This window comes from Netta rufina (assembly GCF_964035555.1).
Source record: "Netta rufina genome assembly, chromosome: 6".
Classification (NCBI taxonomy): Eukaryota; Metazoa; Chordata; class Aves; order Anseriformes; family Anatidae; genus Netta; species Netta rufina.
In genome coordinates, this window is record NC_140129.1 from 12,939,923 (window position 1) to 12,957,210 (window position 17,288).

Sequence of the window (17,288 nt, forward strand, 5' to 3'; positions counted from 1 at the left end):
GGCGGCGCCCTGCGCGCGCGGCGGGGCCCCCTCTTCGGCTCCCCGGCGGCTCCGCCTCCGCGGTGCGGGGCGGGCGGGGCGCGGGGCGGGCGGGGCGGGGCGGCGGTGGGAGCGAGTCCCCTTTGTGTCTGGCGCGAGGGAGGGAGGGAGGGCGGCCGTTGGGGCCGGCGGGCGGGAGGGGGAGCGGCGGAGCGGCGGCGGCGGAGGCTCGGTGGGCACGGGAAGGAGGCGGAGCGGAGCCCAGCCCAGCCGCCCCTCACCGGCGAGCCCCGCGGGGCTGAGGCGTTCCCCGCCCGGCGGGCAGAGCTGAGGGAGGAGGCCGGGCCGGGGGCTGCCCGCCGCCGCTGAGAAGGAGGAGGAGGAGGAGGAGGCTCCCGGAGCGAGGCGAGGCGAGGAGGCAGCGCGTTCCCCCGGCGCGGGGAGGGCCTGGCCGTGCCGTGCCGTGCCGTGCCTCCCGGCGCTCCGGGCCCCACCTCGTCGGGGTGGCCGGGGGGCGGCGGGCCGGGGCTGCGCGGCGGAGGCAGATGGGCCGAGGGGCGGCCGCAGCCGGCGCCCACAGAGCCCAGCGGGTCTCGCCCCGCCGCCCAGCGGCCCAGCGGCTCCCCGCGACCCCGGCCGTGTGAGGCGGCCGAGGGGACGGCGCCGTCGGGCTGCGCCCCTTCGCTCAGCCCCTAGAGCCGGCCGGGACTGACAGCCGCTCCATCCTCCCGCCTGGATATGTTTCCTTCCCAACCCGGCTGCTTCTTCGACATCGTGAAGCTGCGTGGGAAATAAAGCCGCCTTCCTGTCCCGGGAGGAGGGCGATGCGGCCGGCGGCAGCCGCCTTTCCCCCCGCTCCCCCGGCCGCCGAGACATGAGGGCAGGCTGCTGTGAGGGAGGAAGAGCGGAGACGGCTCCCCTCACCTGCCCCTCGCCCTCCCGGACCGGATTGTGAACCGAGAGAGCTCAGTCAGGCCGCTGGAAAAAAAAAAAAAAGGAGGAAATTCCTCTCGTCGGTATCTTTTTTTTTTTTTTTCTTCTCCTTCTGCCTCGATCCTCGGCTCCCCCAGGTATGACTGCCTCACTGCAGCACCTCTTGCTGGTGCTCCTGCTCTCCAGTGCCACCCTGCTGCTCAGCACTGCGGCTGGTAAGTAGCCAGTGGCTGCACGGAGCTGGCCATTTTGGCACGGCCGAGGGGGTGGGGTCCGCCGGCATTTGCACACATCTGGGTCTCCTTAAAAAGTGCTGGGCATGTATTTCAGCTGCGAAGCGTGATAAAGTTTTGAAAGCCCGATCTGTTAGGGCGTCTCGGGATACAAAATCTGCTTTATTGCGTAAATGGACTCGACCTGCATCCAGGATGCACGTTTTGTCTCGATTTGCTGCTCCCGTCTCCTCGCTTATTTCAATTTTGGAAGCACACATAGTCTTTTTGTTTTGCATGCCTTGCCCTTTGTAAGGTAATGCAGGCGTTTTTAATATATATTTTAATCGTCAGCAGAGCTGTGCCTGTTTTGCTGTGGGATCTTTGGGCACAGCCATTTTTAATTTTATCAGCATCAAGGCTTTTAGGGGCCTTAAACGTGCTACAGTTTTATGACAGACTTATAGTAAGGTATATCTTTTTTCTTTGGGGAGAGAAATGAAGCAAAAATGAGGCGTTTTCCCCTCATGATTGTAGAGGAGTAACATAAAATGCTGTTGAGGAGCACTGAAAGGTCTCACAGAGTACTCTTTTTTATTAAAAAGTTAGAAGTGTATATTGTAAGATCATCCTTATTAATATTTTATAATATATACTTGTAATTTTGCTTGGAAGCTTGACGTTAGACACATGAAACATTTGGTCCTGATATTGGAAGAGAGACGTGCGTTGGTCTGGCATCCTTTGGCTTTCTGTCATGGTGACAGATGAGCATGTTGGAGCTTTCTGAGTGTTACCCAGTGTCGTTAGGCACTTATGCCAACGTTTCTCACTCGATATATTTTCCAGCAGTTCTGGAAGACTGCTGTGACTTTGGTGTCTTTTTACTAATCGGGACCTAGTCTGAAATGCTGGGTCTTTCCAGTATTGCTTTAGTAGTCAGATGTGTATAGTTCATAAACGAATCCTTGTAAGAAGAATACAGCGTGTAGGCAGTTTCTTCATTGCTCTGACTGGATAGCCCCAGATTTTCTTGTTTCTGCTTTTTAAGAGGTCTCTTTTGTGAGGATATTAACATGAAATAGTTGATGTTGCCTGTATCATCCTGACCTTTGACTATTGTAATTTTAGATTGATCTCTGCAGTGTCTGTCTGTGGTAGTTTCTTGGGAGTATGTTTTTTCTTTCTTTCTTTCTGGAAGAAGGGACTTCTGAAGGTCAGAAGTCTTGATATTAAAACATGCATGAATTGAGAGTGCCCAGTATCTAACTGTTCTTTCAAATACAATGATAATAATAATAATAACAAAAATAAAAAGAAAAGCGTAGGCTTTTTCTCCCCCATCAGGAAAACTTGAACGAGTTGCTCATTTCTTTGCCTTTCTGACGGAGAAGGGGTACTGAAGGAGCAAGGACAGATTTGAACCAGGCCAAGGGCTGGGCAGGTGTGGTACGAGCCTGTTTGCACAGTTTTGCCAGTCAACCTCAATCCTGACCTGGCAGCAGCATTCCTGTATTTCAGTTCTGGTTTTGCTTTGTTTGTTAAAAGGGTTTTAACAATGCCAGCTTGTTTGGCTATTTTGTGCATAGGAGCCTATTTTCCCATTGTGATTTATTTCTTAATTGTGAAATTTTAACAATCGACACTATGAAAAACCTTGGTCGTAATCCTGTGTAAGAGTAATTACATGAATTATTTGAGCTTTAGCTAAAGTAACTAATTGTTGATTTTAAGTTTACACTGCATTTCAGAAAAAAAAAGTCTATACATGGGGAGGCTACACTAATGTGTAATTCTGCCCTTTTATGTTCATGAAAGAGCCAACACTACTTCTTCTCTTCCCCTCCCCCCAAAGTATGAACTGTATGCTCACATCAGCGTAGAAAATGCTGGCTTTCTAGCTTGGAAAACCCTTTCTAATTGCTCCTTCTGATCGGTGATGGATCCTGTGTCTCTGCAGTATGTGGAACTGAGTGTTTATAGATGTAAAATTGTGACATCAGAGGGGAAGTATTTTCATAACAGGTTTGCAGATTTTGGCCTTGAGAAGAATCTCTTGATCTCCTTGGGGAGAGCTCAGTAAAGACCTGAGCTTAGGATAGTCAGGAAGGAAGAGATGAGGAGATGCGTAAAGAAGATGAAAAATCTTGAAGTGGGGCTGTAGATGACAGTTTTGCTTTTCATCTGGAATACGAATGAAGAATGAAGGTGGTCCTTCCTTCACCTTGATAAATGAGGATATAGTACAGAACTGGCTCTAGGTTCAAGTGGGGCTTTCCTTTTTTTTTTTTTTTCCTCCTTGATTTTTAGGAGAAAAATATTACTGCTTTCCTTTATAAAATACAAATTTTGACAGATATCCAATAGCTCTGTATTTAAGTTGTATATTAATCCTTATAAAGAGAACTGCTACAGTGAGAACATTTTGCCTTTACTAGTCTGAGGTAAACGATTGAGGGGTTTACAGAAGTTATATTGAAAAAATGATTTGGACCACTTTGTTCTTCATTTCTCAAATGACTTGAAATATCTCTTTCTAAATCTTTCGTTTAGAACTATGAGCCATATTTATACTCCCCTATATTTTGGAGGATTTGAATGCATTTATTGTGAGGGTTGTGCCTGAAGAGGTGGCTGGTGAACCTTTGAGCTGTTCCACAATAATTTCATTTGGGTGTTCATATGGACTAGATATTAATCTTTCCTTGTTTCATTTGCTTGCCTTCTGTGATACGCAATACCAAACCACTTTTCCTTCTTTTTTTAATATCCACAGTAGACAGCATTCCTTTGTCTAATGTGTAAATTACTCATGGAAAATATAAAATGAAAATTAAAGTGAACAGAATGTCCTTTTATCTTTGTGGGTCTCTTCCTTCAGTCTGTACCTGTGTGGTTCCACAGCGCTGCAGGATTTCCAGTGTGCATAGAACTGGATAGAGATTATTTTTTTTAATGATCATTTTAATTATTAATTAAAATGAGTGAACTGAAGCTTCTTTATTCTGTTCTGTCTTGCAGTTAAAATTACTGTAGTGTCTTGGTCTAATTTGTTTGAAATGTGAATTATGTGACAGAAGGAAGGACTCCTTTTGGCCATTCAAATCAGTTATTTTATCAGTGTTTAGAATTAGTAACTGCCTTATCTTATTAATCAGTTTTCTTAAACCTATCTGTATCCCCAGTGTCGACTTCTTGACTAGAGCTATACCCATTGTTAGTGGCTCATTCAATTGTAATCTAAAATCATATTGTTAGTGGCTCATTCAATTGTAATCTAAAATCATATTAATTTTTCAGTTCAACCTGGGAGCTTTTTCAGAAATATCAGCCTAGCAGCAGGAGATGGACTATTTGCTTAAGGGGCGCAACTGGTGTGCTTGATAGAAAACCATGTACAAATGCAGCCTTTGTGGCAGAATAGGGCTTCATTAGCTCTCTAGTAGGGAGTAAGAGCTGTGCACCTGTGGCAGCACAGAATTGTGCATGGACCCCTTCATCTCGCTCTAAAGAGCCTCTTTTCCATTAGGTTGTCTGTGTGAAGCTCTGTGATATTTCACCTAAGGTGCCTCCAGTTCTCAAGCAAACTTGGGCATTTCTGGGCCGCGTTGTGCCATGTAGGCATAGCGTGCGAGGAAATGGAAGCTACGCTAACCAGGTGGCTGAGGAGCCCAGAGTGGAAGCTCTGAGCCCTTACACAGGCACTTCAGTATGAATGATTTTACCCTGAAAGGAACCACATGTAAAAGGTTGGCTGAGTTGTCTGTTCTCTGCTGACGGAAGACAAACCTTATTTCACCATGGACAAAGATGGAAGCGTAACAGGATTTTCTAAAAGAATTATTCTCATGGTGAAGTGGTTGTTTTGATGACCTCTCTGGCACATACTACAAACTTCTCTTTAAAAAAAAAAAAAAATAATATATATATATGTATATATATTGTTGACTTTTACATTGTTGTCTCACCTGCCTTTTTATATCTCATTAAGTAATTCCCAGCAGTCTGTGTAGTCAGTGTCGTTGTTTCCTTGGCAGATGTTCCCCTCCTTTGTGTTTTTCACCATAGGGAAGAGAAAGGTAACTTGTTCAGTACTTTGCAAGCATTTCATTCCCAAAAGCAGACTGCATGGTTTACAGTCACAGGAGATGGATTGTGTTAGGGCTCAAAGTCTGGCCACGCCATGAACATGTGCTGTCATTTTCTGAGCAGACTCTAACTTTCCTAGCGGATCTCTGTGTAAGCAGGGTGCCAAGTTCTATTCAGAACAAAATATTTATGTCCTGAATCAAACGGGCGTGATGATGCTGTGCAATGGGAAGGACAGGAATGTGTGTGTAGCTTGCATGTGGTTTTAAGTGTTAATTTTATTAAGCTTGTAGACTTAGTGAAACTATTAACTGCTTCAATTTGATTTTTAAAAATAACTCAGTAGAAGAACTGGTCTCCAAAACAGAAGATCACTTTAAGCACTGAATATATATATCTTTTTTTCTCTGAAGTATGAGTCCACAGAATTGTAAGGCTGGAAGTGACTACTTTTCTCTTTCCTGAGTAGTCTGGATGCACAAGTATGGGTAACAACTTTGTCTAACCTCTCTAAAATCTCCAGAACAGGGATTTATTTCACAGCCTGTCTAGGTAGCTGTCCTGTTACAGGGCTTAATGATCATGTATTTTGTAACACAGCAGTGGTAGTTCTCCTCCCACCCCCGTTCTGATGCAAGATTGTTTAATATATACCTCAACGAATAGGTGGTGACCCTCCTGATCATATAGCATGCTGTGCGCATACAGACAATTGCCGGGGAGCAACAGGGTCTTGAGAAATTGTTTGTGTGCCAAAGCCTAGGGTCTCAGAGTTTGCTACAGTCATCTTCCATGGGAAGCTTGAGTTGGCTGTCATTATTTTAAAATGAAATTTTTGCAGTCTTTTTGGAGGAAGTATTTTTAAAAGCTGCTTTTGAAAACATATACTGATCCTGGAATTTCTGAAAGTCTTATTTCTGGTGGTGCCAGCCTGACTCGAGGGATCTGTAGCTGCAGAGATGGGAGCTGCGCTGAGCAGTGTAGTGGGATCCTATTGGAGAGGTCAGTCTCGGTGAGTGAATGGAAGGAAGAAAGGCTGAGAGGGCTGGAGAGATTTGAGAGGATGAAGGACTGAAGTTATTTTACAGTGGGACGAGAACCAAGGTGCATTAGAGGAGATGTGCTGTATTTGTCAGACTTGTTTGGAGAATGCATGCCTGCAGTTGTGTGGGGGAAAAGTTTTTGTGCCAGAGGGAGAAGAAGAACGCGTAGTTGCAGGTAGCAGTTTCAAAGACTTCTGTTGTGAGAATGAATGGGAGACCTAGTCATTTAGATGATGTCTTTACCCTTCTCCCCTTCCCTTGGTCTCTTAAGTTCAGAAACCACGAGGTGTTTGGGAAGTGATGGCATTCCATTCCAAGTCACTGCGGGGTGTCCATCTGTCTTGTTGATTGCCACCTTGATTTTGTATCAAATCACACATTGCATTTTGAACTGTAGAGGTGCCCGTGTTGTGCATCTCTTGGTACTTGGTATTTTCTCTTTTGTCACTTATTTCTGTGTGAGAGAGGGAGGGAAAAACAAGGACTACAGATGCAGAAGACTCCCTTTCATGTCATTGCCATCTGTGATCCCTTCCGTCTCCATCAGTAACTCCTGAAGCCGCTGGCCAATTTCAACCATATGTGAAAGACGGGGAAAGTCTCAAGAGCTTAATTTGCTACTGCTTTCATGAAAATTAGGGATTGGATGGAGGAGAGAATTCCAAGGTAGAGCTTTCCCAAGGGGAAGGTCGGGCAGAATGCAGCCCTCATAAGCCTGTTTGCTTCAGACTGGCTCCCAGTCAGCACAGGGATGCTGCAAGGCTGTCAGTGCGTACGGGGCTGTGGACTGAGCTCAGTGTGTCTGGTCTTCCCTTTGCTCGGGGTGCCACAGGAGGTCTGAGGGAGATTTGGTGATCCCTGCTAGGGGAGGGGTGAGTGTTGGGTAACACATGTGGGAGAAAGGGCATGTTTATAAGAAATTAGGCTTTGCTAATCTACAGCTAGGGGAACAACTTGTGTTTTTGACACTGTGTACTCAGCATTTTAACTAAACTTCCAGAACAAAGCCCAAATCACCTTACTGAATGATTAGCATCCATATATGACTTCATTTGTGTGTATGCATAACTTGCAGCTTATTGTATGTGTTGCTTTTCACTCTTTCAAAACTAGATTTAATTGACTACCCATTGTATACACTTAGCTTTATTTCAGGCATCCCACACATTATATTTATTGTTTTGATCTCTTTTCAATGTTACTGTAACTTACTCTTCTTCTGTGTCCTCTTTGAATGTTTTTTTTTTGTATTATACTTGCTCAAACCTGTGAAGTGCATGAAAAATAGTGTTATTATTTGTGGTAAGCAGGTGTAGTTGAGTGGCATTGATTGTGACGCTCAGGGTTGGAGTAAATGGCAGACGGTGACAAAGCCAGCAGTACCTGGAGTCTTTGCATTGTAGCACTGACTGTCAGAGGTGAATGGGCTAGGTAGTGCTAGCAGCAGTGTGCAGCAGCTATTACTGTGACATTCAGCCAAAAACTGGTGCTACATTTGTTCTCCTTGTTTTACTATGTGTACTTTTTCTATTCGAAGTTGCAAGCAATGCAACATGGTTGCAGGCAATACAACATGGTTGTAAGAAAACATGGCTATTTTTTCTTTTTTTTGAATGAGATGGCTGGAAGTGTAATCATAGGTCATGTGTAAATTAATGATCTCTATTACATGTTTATATTAGAGAATGCAGCACTTAATTGATAACAAAGTTTTGGGCACTGGCAGTGTAATCTCCAAAGCTGCTCATTCTTGGCATGAGGTAAACTTCCTTCCACATAAGTCGCAAAGGTCAGGTTCACCTGGTGTGAGCAGCTCTAACGTAGTTCAGTTACCAGAATGACTGACCAAACATGCTCTGCTGCTCTTGCCTTATCAGACTTGCTCTGTTTGGCTTGGTTTCTGTTAAAAATAAAACATTATGTATTTGCAATCAAAGAAGTGTGGATCTGGATACTTCGAAGAAAACTACTGGGGCATCCATATTAGAGAACCCTAATAGATTTTCCGAGAATTTAAGCTAGTCCTCAGTCCTTTGCTATTCTGAAATTTGTTAGACGTTACAAACGTATATCAGGAAAAAAAAAAAGTTGTTATTTTTCAAGCTATTTTATATATTAATGATTGTATTAAATAACTCTGATCTTACAGAGTATTGTTTAGTCATCCCTGATATAAAAGGAACTAAACATTTTTTGCCTTTTTTGTGTTGAAGTGATTGTGTTGTAGTTAGGTTGTTACTGAACATACTTGAAATCTAGTCCTTCTGGTGGTATCCCTCAGAGAGAAGGAAGTTAAGTTAATTTAGAGCATCTATAGAAAAAAGTAAAAATGTTGTTTCAGTAGGACATGTTCATTTGTGCTTAGACTCTTGCAATTGAGCATGTCAGTTCTGGATGATGGAGTTGTTTTAGGTACTTACAACATCTTCTTTTTATGAGTCAGATTTTCTTTTATTATTTTAGACATCCAATTTGGGGGATTTTGTGTCCTTGTACCTTCTAAGTTGTGAAAATATTCGTACAGACGTAGTATACGTTGTGGATATATACTTCATGCTGTGAGCCTTGCCAGTCAGTTATTTAAACCTGAATCCCAGAAGTAATTTTTCTGTATTTATTTGCAGACAAGGGATCCTCTTATTAAAAGACTAGCTTTCTTTGATTACTGGTTCTTTAATATAAATTTTCATTATATTTAGCTGAGACATGAAAGATATGTAGAGCTAATATTGTGAGCTAAAGAAAGCTAAGATTGTAGCAAGAAAATTGTAGCACCTATCTTTTTAGTTACACTGTGGCACATCCATATGTATGCAAAGCAGGCACTTAGACCAGAAGCGATCTTCCTGTATGAAAATAATTCTAGTTGCAATCAGAGAAGGATAAAAGGAATCCTGTAATGAAGCTTGTCTAGATGCCATCACAGTATGGGTTTCTTATGTTTGCATGTTTAAAGTTTTTTCTTTATTTCTAGCTGTAATCACCCAGGTCAGGGATCTGTAGCTGGAGCAGCTGCCATGATTGAAATAGGCAGACACGCTCAGGTCTGCCAGCTGAAAGAGGACAAACCCTGCTGCAGCGCAGCGCGCAGGCGCCTACCCAGCAAGGGCTGCTGCTGGGATTTCAGCAGGAGTCAGCTAAGAAGTGGAAGAACTTGTTCAAGCGCCCTGTGCTTTGCAGGCCGGGATGAGGGAGTCTGTGAATCTCAAGGAGCGAAGAAGATGAGAAAGCAGTTTAATTCACTTTAAATTAGGGTAAACTATTTCTAACCCCACTGCAGCCATATTTGGATCTCTCTGTAAACATTTAATATAGAACACATGAAAATCCCTGATTCTAGTGTGTGTTGCATATATGCATCAAAGATGACTTACTATATTTGTGTGTTTATGTATGTGTATTTATATATTTCTTAAGTACTCAGTTTGTTATCAAAATTCAAGCATACCAGTCTACTTCATTATTAAAAACTAGTATTTTAATATTTACAAATTAGCTGTTTGTTTGGTGTTACTAATTTCCAAAAAGTCCTTATCAACAGCTTATTTTACGTGACTGGTAAACTTTACACTCAATTACATCCAGATTTTACCAGGACCTGTTAAGTAATCTCTCTTTTAGTTATATTAAGATGAATCTGGCCTAATTAAATTTTAGTTAAATTTAGTTTGTAATAGTTAATACTGTTGCAGCTAAACAAGATTATTTAGCCGCAGTTGTTTAATATTGTTTTAGCTAATCATTTAAAATCTCATAGTAAATGTTTTCCCTGCAATTTTCTGTACAAACTTAAAAATATCTTAAGTGGCAAATAGAGAGACTTTTTTTTCCTTTTATTGTTTCCTGACAGAGCAGTACTGCTAGTGAAGCTGTCAGTAAATTTAGCTTCCCCTATTTTAGGAAGAAGTGGAGCAGAATGTTTTTGTGCAAAGCAAGTAAAATCGTAATTATTATTTTACTAATCTGGATGCTGACTGTAGAATATTATTTAAAGTTGAAGACATGGCCTTTGGACACAAGAATATGCAATCCAAATATTACACAACGTAATAAATGAATTATAATGTGGAAGGGGTGCAAAATAAGGAAGAATAATGATACAGTAATAACTCAAACAACTTCATGATTTCACTTTGAGAATGCAGAAATATTTTCTACCTTTTCTTTGTGCAGAAAAAAAAAAAAAAGCAGTGAGGTGTTAAGATATTGAATAATAGGTGCCATAATATATGGGATGGGCAAACATACTGAGCAGAAGATACTTCAATGAGGAAATCAGAGGGAATGCAATAAAAAGGATATTGAATTAGATTAGATTCTCCAGGCTTCCTGCAATATATTCATGTGTGTGATGTGAAATGAAAACCAAACAAAAAATGTCCTTTAGCAGGGCTTCTAGTTGAAATTAGTGAAGATAATACTAAATATTGAACTTCTTGCTGTATCAGCCAATCTGTCTGCTGGATCTCATTACTGAGGGGAAAATGAAAATCTGTGTGAAAGTTCTCTACTTGGAAATTTAAATAAGCTGCTTTTTCAGTGCTCTAGTGGTGCCAGTTAAGAACCACTCAAGATTTTTTTTTTTATTGCTGTTGACATATTTTTGTGTTCATGCTATAAGCTTAAAACCAGAATCACCTTGGTACAATGCAATCCCGTACAATTATTTTATGTTCTCAGATGCTGAAGGTGCTGATGTAATCCCATCAGTTTTTTCAGTATTCCAAGGTTCTGAATAGGTTATTCATTTATACAAATTTGCAGCTAATCCTTAGAACTTGAAACAAATTTTGGAGACCATTTTACTTTAGTATTTTATTTAGTATTTTAGTGAGACTACTGGGAAACATTGAGAAATAAGCTTATTGCAATATCCTTGCTTCTCCAGATAAAACTAAACGTGAGTCCTGACTGGATACTTACAAGTGTACTTACATGGTACTTGAGTTTTGATATTTCCTAAATTTTCTCACTCTTCCCCACCCCCAGTTTTGTTATTCTTTTAGTGTAATTATTACATGCTTATTCTGTTACTGATGTGCTTTCAACATGTAATTTCAATTAAATAGTTTAAAATAATTTAGCAATGTCACGTTTAGTTATCACTTTGAGCTGAAATACATAAATAAGAAATGAGGATGATGTATGCAATGGAATCTGATAGTAAATTCCTTTGTGGTAATTACATAAAGCAGTTAGTTTCAGTGCTTAATTGATAACACTGGGACTTGCTTCACTTCTGTTGAGGTGTGGGAATATGAGGTGTAAAGAGAGGTAACTGCATTCCATTGAGTTTCCGTCTAGACAGGCATGAGAACATCATTCGTCCTGTACCAAACAAGGAAAAATAATAACCTTTCAAAAATGACCTTGCATCTAAAGAATGTGCTCTGGTGGGCACATGGAAAGGCGAAAGTTCAGTGTGATCACCAGCAATATTCATCCTGTAGTTAGAGCTTGACTTGAAAAGATGCTATTTGAGTTGCAAATTGGTTTCTTGCCATTTCACAGATTCTTTTAAGAAATGTTTTAATGAAGTACTGTAGAGTTGATTACACTTCATTGAAGAGAGAGGCCGATAGTTAGCTGAGGTGAGAGGAAGTTCACAGTATGATTTTATAGCAAAAAGTAATAGGAAATAGTATTTGAGACTCATCTCCCTCCTGTAATTGAAGAGCAGTAGAGTGAGATTTGACTTCTTTAACAAGACGTCCAAGGAAATGTTTTTTTCTTCTTGTTCTCTCTCTCTTAAAGGGGATATGTCTACTTCTATGGCGTATCAAAACTGACAGGTAGAGTGTGATGCATCACAGGGATGGCCCTGGTTTAATCAGTTCTGCTGGATTTGTTAGTTTGACTCCTGTGTAGACAAAAAATTAGTTGGGAACTAATGCTGGCAGGGAAAAAGGGTGGAGTTACTGAGGATAGCGTGGAAAGGTGTTGTTCAGTTTCCTTGGTGATGTGAGGACAGTGAGCAGCAGATGCCCTGATAGCATAGGAGGCACATGCACTGAGATTCACCTTGACAGCCTGGGGATAAATGTTAAGTATTTGTGAACAAAGAGATGTAAAGGAATGGGATCTGTTAAGATGGAAAGAAAATAGTTTACTGGCTGCTTTGCTTTGATTGCCTGCATGCATGCTCTTAACCTGCAGTAAGATGTTGCAAGTATGCGCATGGAAAGGTGCTGCAGAAAATTTGATGTACTGCAAATTTCTACTATAATTTCATATTCTATCTTACCTGGTTTTGTGGACGTTGCTCCTTCTCCCTTTTGGATTGTTCTGCTTGAGCAGAGATGGAGATGATGATCCTTCTGCAGATTAAGGTGCAAGTACAACCCTTAAACCTTAAAGAAGGGATATGGTAAACACTGTATTTAGCAGAGGACAAGCCTCATTCTATGGTTTGTTTTCAGTAGCAGAACCTTAATTAGCTAAAAGCAGTGCTTTAAAAACAAACATGAATTCAATCATTAAAAAAAAAAAAAATGTTATTATTAGACCTATCTGTCTAACCTTAATTCAGCTGCTTTGTGCATAATTGCGATAGTTTTTGTGAAACATTTTTCCCTGCAGGATCTCTGCCTCATTTGGTGGAAAAGGGAGTAATTTCAAGTTCAAGAAAAAGGAGTAATTTCAAGCAAAGAGAGAGACTCTCATAGTTGCAACCTTCCTGCTTGTCTCTTCCCCATGGATGCTATCTCCCCCCCCTTTGGAGGTGGTTCTTCGTGTGCTTCTTTCTTGGTACTCTCATTTCTTTACTTTAATGTATTGCCCTCATTTCAGTTATTTATATATATATATATATATATATATATATATATATAATTTTTTTTTTTGAAACTTGAACATTGATGTTTTATTCATTTCTTTGCTTTAATTAAATGAGTTGTATCATGTTACTAAAAAGAGATCTTTGATAAGTGCTCAGATCAACAGAGATGTGCAAAGGAAGTGCAAAAGACTGAAGTTTATTCTTCCCTAAAGGAATGCTTAGCTTCCATGACTCTTCTGGTATGCTTTCTAAAAGTGGGATGTTTTTTTCTTTCTTTTATTGTCTTGCAGAACATAGACTGTGGGAATCTTGACTGGCAGATGACAGATCCTCTGTGAATGTATCTGGGGGCAATGCAGTGGGGCAATCTCCTGACTAGAAGGTGGACAAGAGGCAGTGTAGGGCAGTCATTTCCTACATCAACTTGGCTCAATATATCCACGAGAAGTGGTTCATCTACTATCTATTAGACGTGATTGTGCCTAAGTAATTAAGGAATTGCTTTCAGATAGGTATTTAAATAAAGATTTTGGAAGAATCATATGAAGCTTTGGTTACAATCTGTGTGTTGGTGGGCAGTTAGGATAAATTTTGTGAAGAGCTATTCCAGTCCTTAGGGAATATACAGGTTCTGTGCCACTGATTCCTGACAATTTCTCCTGTAGTGCAATTAATCAGAGGATTCAAGGATACTTGAAAGGCAAGCTGATAATATATTTGGAAGAAAAACAAAATGGTTCTCAGTATTGTTAACTACTTTATTGTGTGTCTGTGTTTGTAATAGTTCAAAAAGAGTGTCATCGTGCTGTTTTGGAGATTATATCTAGTCATTAGTGAGGTAGCAGATTTGAAATGGCTCTGGATGCCTTTTCTTGTAGTTCTAGACTTATTTTGAATTCTTATCTTTGTGTTCATATATGTATTGTGCAAGACTGATGACATCAAGCTTTGGAAGCTAACTTAGAACTGTTACAGCCTTTGCTTACTCTGCCCTTCCTATCCTTCCGGTTTTTATTCACCAAATGTATACAAATGTGAATACAAAGACCCTCTTCATCTCAAATGTCTCCATTTAAGAACAAAGATAGAATTCCTAAGAGATTCCCTCTCTTCTCCCATTCCTGCCATACAATAGCATTTATCCGGTTCTGTTAAGCTAAAAAGTTTTTTCACTCCTTATTTTAAAGCTATGAGATTTTATTACTATAAATAGAGTTAAACCAGAGTCAGAATTAACTAGGTCTCTAGTGATGATACTCCTAGAGATAAGCTTTTAAATTTCTCTTTCACGATCAACTGAATATTTGCTTTTGATCATCAAGAGCTGACAAATCATACAATGCTGCCTGTCTCTGCAGATTCTTCTACTCGAGTTAAATTGTCTCAAGTGTAAGAGATCACACCAAGTAACAGTGCTTAAGCGGCATAAAACCCAGAAGTGTTTGTGTGAGAGCTGCATCTCCTTTGCACTTACTAGTGGGAACACCATCACCTTAAATCTGTATCCTTTGACTGGCCTGCTGGTTCATGTTCAGGGCCTTACCTAATTCAGGATTGCTATTTCTGTGTGGAACAGAAATAGATGCGTTCAAAGGTAGAGTTGTCTGCGGCCCTTCAGGGCAGAAGTCGGTTTATGAGCAGCGTTCAGCTTTTACTTTGAACCTGCCAGTGTTGAAGACGGTGTGTTGCTGCAAGCTGCGAGCCCAGATACTCTGTAAAAGCAGCTGAGGGAAAAGGAAATAGTAGCTACAGCTGCTACATAAGATGAAGAAAGGAAATGGGAGCCTCCCTCAAGTGCAGCCACTAAGCTAAATAGTTAAAAATAGCTACTTTTCCCCTGTAAGCAATTGTCTAACTTGCCATAAATGTTGTTGTTTCTTGGAAGGTGGAGACAAGTCTCATTCCCAGGATTTTCTGTTCTGAGATACGGGTTGTGTTCTGAGAACTTGTGCTGTGCCACACCACTGACTATTGCAGTACAGATTATTATTTTTTTAATTTGAAAGAGCATTGTGACCAAACTGTGATTGTAACGAAGAAAGCAAGTACAACTTCAGAGCACTTGCAAACTATGTAGATAAAATATGGAAGAAAAGCAAGATGAAGTATCTAGCTGGTGATTAGCCTACCACCAGTGAATAAGAACATGTACTTTGGTTTGCTGGCTACTTGTCCACCGTCAGCTACCTCACCAGTTTGGGTTTCTTTCATTATGACCCCAGACTGATGATTGGTATTTTGATACATCTCATAATTGAAAGCTGGTTGCAAAAAATTATACTTATTAGAACTAAAGGTTTAGAGAGAAATGAGAAGTGGTAATTTCATTGTAAAAAATAATAATAATAATAAAAAAAATCCAACTACTGGAGATGCCAAATTTTCAATGAAATTTTGGTTTTAGGAGTTTAGAAGAAAATAATTTCAGTTCTATACAAGTAGTTCCAAAGCACAAAATGTTTTCATTTGAAACCTATTAGTATTTTATCTCACTGCTTGTTGAATTCTGTGTAGTTAAATTGAAGTTCTTGTAATCACTCTTAACTTCTGAATTTCATCTACTTGTTACCCCCAAGCAGTCCACAGAGTCCAAATATATTGTTTTGTACAATCCACTCATGTTCTCTCTCTGACTGAGCCGCTCATGTGAAGTTTAGCAAACAGCTAAAACAACCCAACAAATGACTAAATAGTTTTCTTCGTAGGGTGTGCAATTGCCCAACTCCATGAATATATTTTAATGATTCAGCAAAAACGTGGTGTGTATTTGCAGGCACGTGGTACTTATTTTAGATGAAAGTGGATTTCTAATCTCAAGCTGCATCTATTTCTGAATTAGCAAATCAAGTCTCTGTATCCCGACATGCTTTCATTGAACTTTTTCAAAGTAACAATAAACTAAAATGTTTACACAGCAATGTGCCCTGGCAGCCAGGAGGGCCAACCGTGTCCTGGGGTGCATCAAGCACGGCATCGCTAGTAGGTCAAGGGAGGTGATTGTCCCGCTCTACTCTGCGCTGGTGCGGCCTCACCTCGAGTACTGTGTGCAGTTCTGGGCACCACAGTATAAAAAGGACATGAAACTGTTGGAAAGTGTCCAGAGGAGGGCTACGAAGATGGTGAAAGGCCTGGAGGGGAAGACGTACGAGGAACGGCAGAGGTCACTGGGCCTGTTCAGCCTGGAGAAGAGGAGGCTGAGGGGAGACCTCATCACAGTCTACAACTTCCTCGTAAGGGGGTGTCGAGAGGCAGGAGACCTTTTCTCCATTAACACTAGTGACAGGACCCGCGGGAACGGGGTTAAGCTGAGGCAGGGGAAATTTAGGCTGGACGTCAGGAGGGGGTTCTTCACAGAGAGGGTGGTTGCACACTGGAACAGGCTCCCCAGGGAAGTGGTCACTGCACCGAGCCTGGCTGAATTTAAGAAGAGATTGGACTGTGCACTTAGTCACATGGTCTGAACTTTTGGTTAGACCTGTGCGGTGTCAAGAGTTGGACTTGATGATCCTTAAGGGTCCCTTCCAACTCAGGATATTCTATGATTCTATGATTCTATGATAAAAAAAGTTCCCTATGTGTCCATTTATTTGCTTTCCTTTTGATAGAGTATCCCTTTTTTAATTGCAAGTAAAAACAGTCAAGTGTAGGGATATGAATACATTGTTGAAAATTCATTATTCTTACTTCATTTTTTCAATTTTGTGTATTTGCTTTGTGATTTTTCCCTTTTATTCTCTCTTCTTGCAAATGTCCTCCCAATGCCTGTCCTGCCTATGTAGGAGAGTGAGGAGGTAACTTGAGCCTTAGCATTATCCAACTATATTGCTAGAACATTTTGGTGTCTCATACGTGCAATTACACTGACACCTGCCTTCAATGTAGACTTTAAGAAACTCCCAAGTGCAAAGGACATTTAAACAAGCATACAAAACCCTGAGAATGCTTTTGAGCTATTGATTTTTCACATATGAAGTAGCAAACTGATTAACATGTGGGAGTCCAGTGGGCTGCCATATATATGTTTCAGAGCTTGCTCCTAAGTATTTGTGTTATAAGTATTAGTGAAAAGTATTAATGAAAAACGATTGTGAACTTGAGAACTTGCCAAGATCTTCTACTGCTTCTGCTTCTTTTTTTCTACTTAATTCAGGGTAGCAGTTAACCAACAGTGCTCGTCCTGCTTTTGGCAAAGTATTGGCATGCAATAGGTATTTCTTCATTTCAGAATGCTCTGATTTGCTGCACTAGGGTGGA

The 17,288-nt window shown here is 41.0% G+C and overlaps 1 protein-coding gene across 1 annotated transcript in view; it reads left to right on the top strand.

Annotated features, from left to right (window-relative positions):
- The first annotated feature begins 205 nt into the window (after positions 1 to 205).
- The window catches only part of BMPR2 (bone morphogenetic protein receptor type 2), a 106,146-nt gene continuing 89,063 nt past the window's right edge, over positions 206 to 17,288 (top strand). The window contains exon 1 of the mRNA XM_084289570.1: positions 206 to 1,127. Coding sequence (XP_084145696.1) covers positions 1,052 to 1,127 — 76 coding nt within the window. The 5' untranslated portion in view covers positions 206 to 1,051. The remainder of the gene's footprint in view (positions 1,128 to 17,288) is intronic.